Source organism: Tachypleus tridentatus, chromosome 11 (genome assembly GCF_004210375.1).
Source record: "Tachypleus tridentatus isolate NWPU-2018 chromosome 11, ASM421037v1, whole genome shotgun sequence".
Classification (NCBI taxonomy): domain Eukaryota; kingdom Metazoa; phylum Arthropoda; class Merostomata; order Xiphosura; family Limulidae; genus Tachypleus; species Tachypleus tridentatus.
Window position 1 is genome coordinate 49281854 of NC_134835.1, and position 6000 is coordinate 49287853.

Consider the following 6000-nt stretch of genomic DNA (forward strand, 5'->3'; position numbering starts at 1 on the left):
TTTATTTTGGTTCATTTTGTTTTATCAAAAGATTATTTCAGAAACTAACATTTATTTTCACTTTAAGCAAAATTGAGATGTTAAAATAAATAAAAACACAACAATATTATTATGAAGCATACTGTTACTGGTTTGGTTCGGGCACAACAGAGGAGCTTTTTCATAAAATTAAATAAACGATAGCGTGATTTTTAAATATATTTATGCATTTTTCAGAGTACAGTAATCACACTGTTTCTTAGCTTGGACTACGTTTGATTTAATCAAATTCGTAAATGAACTCGTCTTGTAAATAAATGCAAGTAAAAGTATAAATATATTATTCTTACAGATGCTTAATTGTATTTTGGGAATGGTGGAGAAAACCAAACGTGCTCTGGCCATTTTGCAACAACGAAGTCAAGTCGATAGAGGTGAATTTAACTTGTGGGGTCGACGACACTTAGATGGATCTGATTTTGACTTAAAGAAACAGGCTGGAGATATCATGGTTCACTATAAATCTGCCGAGGAAAGAGTATCAGAAGTTAGAAGACGAGCAGGTATTTAACGCCACAAACGTGTCTATAATGTAAAATCAAGTTGGATGTGCAGAGTCCCACAAAGTGTTCTGTTTCAAGAGTAAATAAAACGAAAATTAAGATAAATAAATATTTTTATTTTGGTTTTGAAGTTCATGTTTCATGCTGTGTTGTAGTCTACAGAGTGCATACTTCTTTTCGTAATTTATGGCTGACGCGTGATTTACTGACATCACAACGGTTGCAAATTACAATGTCAAACGTCCCTTATGTGATGACATTTTATCATCTACCTACTGACTGACAGGTAACGCACAACTGTATAGCGGCGCGAGTGGTTGATTATGGGAAAATTACACGTACTTTATAGAAATGAATAAAACATTTTAACGTAAACATAATAAAATGTACGAGAGAATGCCAGTGAAATATTGGTAGTATGATATAATCCAAGGGTAATGGAGGTACTATGGTGAAATTGTACGTTTAATATTGCTTTGTAATATGATTTTGGTCCGCATTTATAAAATACAGCGATATGGTTTGCACATCTGTCAAACAAATTAACCCAATCAAAATAATAGTGAGCTTATGTTTCATATTATTTATTTCTGTCTTAAAATTAAAGAGTGACGTTAAATCAGTATCTTTGAAAAACTACACCTGCAAATAAACTATTGAACATTGCAAAATATAAATGGAGAATTTACTACAGATATCAAATATACTTTTTTCTATTACAATATATTTCTTCAATTATCGATGATTCTTTTGTTTGGAAGAATTAGATCCTCTATTTATCTAATAAAATTATTAAAGGTTTAGCGGGCCTTCATCGACTTTCCTATTGCAAATCTCAACAAATGCATATATTCAAGCACGTTTGTTGTACCTGCCAGTAATATGCGAGTTCATGAAAACAAAGGTTCACCAAAATGACTCTATCCATTTGATTCCAGAAGAAGCCGTCAATGAAGTCAAGCGACAAGCTGTTGCTGAGCTACAGAAGGCTGTTTCTGCAGCAGAAACCAAAGCTAACGAACTAGTAGCAACAGAAAGGGCTAAGATGGAGAAGCTAGTTGGAGAAGCAAAGCGTCAAGCAACAGAAGAAGCTATGTCTAATGCCAATAAACAAGAAGATTGCACTGAGGTATGTGCAACAATGTGCAACGCATAGTATCAGTTCTTTGAGTTTATTATCAACTTTTGTGTCAATCAGTCATTTTCAATAGGTTTACTTCGTTTTCATGTGATCATTTTTATAGTATCTTGTGCCTCATAGATTGTTTCTATTTTTCATTTACGTTGTATTTGCAACGTATTATATAATGAGGTAAAAAAAGGTTTAATTTGTGATGACGAGAATCCCACTTGAAGTAAAAATGTATCTCAAGACGGCTGGTATGGGTATTAACACTTTTACTAATAAAGTCGAGAACAACGTTTCAACCCATACCAGCGGTCCTGAAATAGAAAAAAAGGTTTAATCATTCAAGGTAATAAAACAAAACTTCAATATTTACACTTCTATTAAATAATGCCCCTGGAAAAATTAATAAAAATATACGAAAAGTAAGAGAAATATTTGAAAAATGTGTACGACGAAAACTAGTATTCCTGATATAAAATGATGAAAACTAATTTAAAATCCAAAAAAGGAAAAAAAAAACGAGTTTTTGTTTTGAATGTAAACTTACCTTTGTACATTTTAGTTTTAATTTCTCACTAACCAAAAACCACACAGAAAAAAAAAATACTGTTTCAGATATGGATGAATAGGTACAATGAATCTGCTAAAGTGTAGATATTTTATTCAGAGTGGTAATATCCCGATAGGTTTCGAAAAGTTTAATTACTATTTGTTTCGAACAGTACACCCATCTATCTTCCCTCCTTCTTCCCTTCTTTGGAATTCTTCGGAGTTCCTTTTCATGTGATATTTTTAAACGTTTTACTAAGACAAATTACAAAAATGTTCATCGGCATAAATCCAATAAAAAAACAAATATAATCTTTTATTTTGCAATAAAACAATTTGTATCAAAGAATAGGGAAGCTGGAATTTGTGAGTGTTAAATGGAAGTAATCATTTTGAATTAACATTTAGAAATAAAGGACACGAACTCTTTGCATACTAATTTTCATGGCTGTAATTTATTATTTCTGATTAGGTTCCGAGCAATAGACGCTTGATTATATATGTGAAGCTTCCAGTAATATATTAAATATGATTTTAGGTTTATTGTTGATGCATTTCAGAACTGCTGGAACTGCGGTAGAAAGGCTAACGAGACCTGCAGTGGATGTAATGTAGCAAGATACTGTGGTTCTTTCTGTCAACACAAAGACTGGGAGAGCCACCACAGGATATGTGGTCAAGGATCAAGTCCAGCAACGGCCACTTCAGGTGGAAGTCATATTTCACAAGTTTCTATTAGTACGACTACGATATCTTCAACAACAACAGCTCCAACGGGAAAGAGAAGTCGTAGCCCTACAGTTGTGAGTGAGCAGAAAAGCCGGTGAATTAAGAAACTACACTTTTCAAAAACTTTAACTGAATGTTCTTTGTAAGAAAAAACGAGAATGAAAATAATTTATACTTATTCTGAACATAACAATATCACAGTGTGGTCTTCTAATGTTTGTGTCAAGATATTAACATTAGCAAAAAGTCAGAAAGCTATTTAATTAAACATGTTTATCGGTATGGTAATTTTATTAACTGATTCAAGTTAGAAGTAAAAAGGATGTTTATATAGCAAATAAAGTTTCTTCTAGTAAACCATTTATCCACAGCGATGGATATAATAAGAAATTTGACGTATACTTGGATATTGTTTGCCTCATAACATTTAAACAAATGTCCAGTACATAAGACGTTATTGATAAATTATAACTTACCTTCTGTAAGCGCTACAGTCTGTTTAGTTTGACGTTGAGTCTAATCAGGACTAGCTTATATTAGGCTCAACCCAAGCTGGTTGACATTGAGTCTAATCATGATAAACTGATGGTCATTTACATATTTCAATTGTACAGTGTCATAGATTATAGTATGTTCATTATCATCATCTCGTGATAGAACCTGTTATCTGCTCATAGTTGTATTTATTCCGGAATTTGCTTGTTTTAATGTACATGTGTAGACCTACATCCCTCAATAATTTCCTGCAGTCCTTAATGTACGTGCAGTATCCTATAGCTCTACTATTCTGTGGTGCAGGAAAACGAGTATATGGTAAGTATGTTAGATATAGGACATCTCCACTAGTCATGCTTCCCTTAACATTATTAGTCTGAAAGTATCCTCATTGTGGAGTCACTCTAGTCAGTCTTTGCCGAAAATCAAAACTCGTAGACAAATACGAGTGTTGAAAATGTGTTGGGAGTTCTCCGATTTTATGTTCCAGTTAAGTTGTACAGAACAATTCTACTGTTTAATTATGATATTTTATTTTGAAGTAGAAAACGAAAAAGTCTGTATTATTTATTGTTTTGTTTGTTTTTAAGAGGACATCAATCTCATTTTTATTTTTAAACACAGACTTCACATAAACTGTCATATGAAGTATGACGATGTCTTTATTTAGAACAATAGTAATGCAGATATAGTTAAAGAAAATATATTAGGGCTAAAATAAAAAGAAATACTAATTTTATCTTTTCAGAACGACGTTAGTATTACAATCTCACAGAACTGTGTGTATATAGTTTCCGTGGGTGACCGCATAACAGTAGTAGTAGTTTTGTGGTCATCATTTATTCTTTAAATTAATTACACTGGAACTGTGTGGTCCAGTAAATATAGAGAAGAAAAGTAATATGTAAAAATGTCCTGTTATTTTTGGCAAATATACTCCTTTATCACCTTTAAGATACTGTGTAGTTTAAAACACATTTTCAGAATGTTTCCTTTTTCCGAAATCTAACCTGAATTTTCATTTTATGTGTTCAAGGAATGTAGAATTATTGTTTCTTCATTTTTTATTTTACATATTTTATTAATATTTCAAAGTTCCAAGCAATTGTTATGCAGGCAATTAGTTGTTGTACATCGAATAATTTATTTTGATTCTTTTGTTTTCATTTATGGTATTTTGTATCTTGTAAAAACAGTGTTATATTTTGTATTTGTTCGTATATACTATATACAGTATTTCTGACACGTAGTGCCATGTAAATTGTAAACATAGTTACAAAAATAGTTAAAGTTATATTGTACCAAAGCATCAACTTAATTGTAGAACCTTTACTCATGTTAACCTCTCGCACTTCAGACAAAAAATACATACAAACTAGATGACTCGTTATAGTTTTCAATGATGATAAATTATTGAACTGAAAGTTTTTTCCTGGACGACATTTGACAGTACATTTCAGTGAAATCCTGCATGTATAATCTAAGGATGTTTTAGTGATTATTACATGTTAGTTTACAGGACAATTTAAGCTGCTGAATGTGTAAGATCAGTTTCGTACCTTAACAAAATACCAAAGCAATTTTCTTATATAAAGAGAGACTTAATCTCTAGAAAATGTATGGGAAAATTTCGTTAATTATTTATTTAGAATAAACGTGTTACTGTACAAACTGAACAAGATGTGTTAATATTTTTATAACTAAAATCTAAATAGTTATCAAATTAAGAAAAATAATTTTAGTTAGGAACATACCCAACGCCATTTGAAAATATCTAGTTTGTTTTCTTTCGACGTTGGGCATCAAAGTTATGGCTAGCCAGACATAACTTTGAACTTACAGCTGTTGTTGTTAAGTACAAAGATACACAAAAGACTTCTGTGCTTTGTCCACTATTGGTATTTAAATCCTCAGACTTATTACTGTGCTACTGGTGGGATTGACCAGCACCCACCTACACCTCCTGAGATATTCAAATAAAAAAGAATCTAGCAATGTTTATATTCTGTACGCTTACATTTAATATAAAGAATGTGATATGTAAACGAACACTAAAAACTGCGAGAATCTTTTAGTTTCAGAAATGTTGCTCCCGTAAGAATGTTTTAACTGAAATAGTACTAATGTATCATTCTAATCCCACAATAATCATCGTGGAAATTTCGAAATATTGATATTTTGACCTAAAATTATACACGATTACAAAGTCCTTTATATGATTTAAATATTTATTTTCCAATATAAGTCTTGAAGATGATGTTAACACTAAACTATGTTTTGATTTTTTACTTAATTTTAACACAAGTTAAACACAGCAAAGTGTTGAAAATAAGCTCATTTCTGTCGAATACTGTGGCCATGTTTGTAACCATTAATTTCGACACTCGTAGTGGACAGAACACAGATAGACCATTCTCTAGCTTTATGCTTAACTTATAACAAGGAAACCTAAGTCGGTAACGTATGTCCACTGGTGGGACAGCGGTGCATTTACGCACATTTGTTAAAATCAGTGGTAAAATAAAATACTCATTAACTAAAAGTTAATAGTTGTCG

At 31.6% G+C, this 6000-nt stretch overlaps 1 protein-coding gene across 5 annotated transcripts in view; it reads left to right on the forward strand.

Annotated features, from left to right (window-relative positions):
• LOC143232112 (protein CBFA2T1-like) overlaps positions 1–5115 on the forward strand; it is a 44602-nt gene extending 39487 nt beyond the window's left edge. For 3 of the 5 annotated variants that reach the window (XM_076467192.1, XM_076467194.1, XM_076467195.1), the window contains exons 8-10: positions 332–542; positions 1481–1671; positions 2781–5115. In XM_076467192.1, coding sequence (XP_076323307.1) covers positions 332–542; positions 1481–1671; positions 2781–3047 — 669 coding nt within the window. In that variant the 3' untranslated portion in view covers positions 3048–5115. The remainder of the gene's footprint in view (positions 1–331; positions 543–1480; positions 1672–2780) is intronic. The other 2 variants (XM_076467193.1, XM_076467196.1) reach the window with 1 other exon arrangement.
• Positions 5116–6000: the final 885 nt, after the last annotated feature.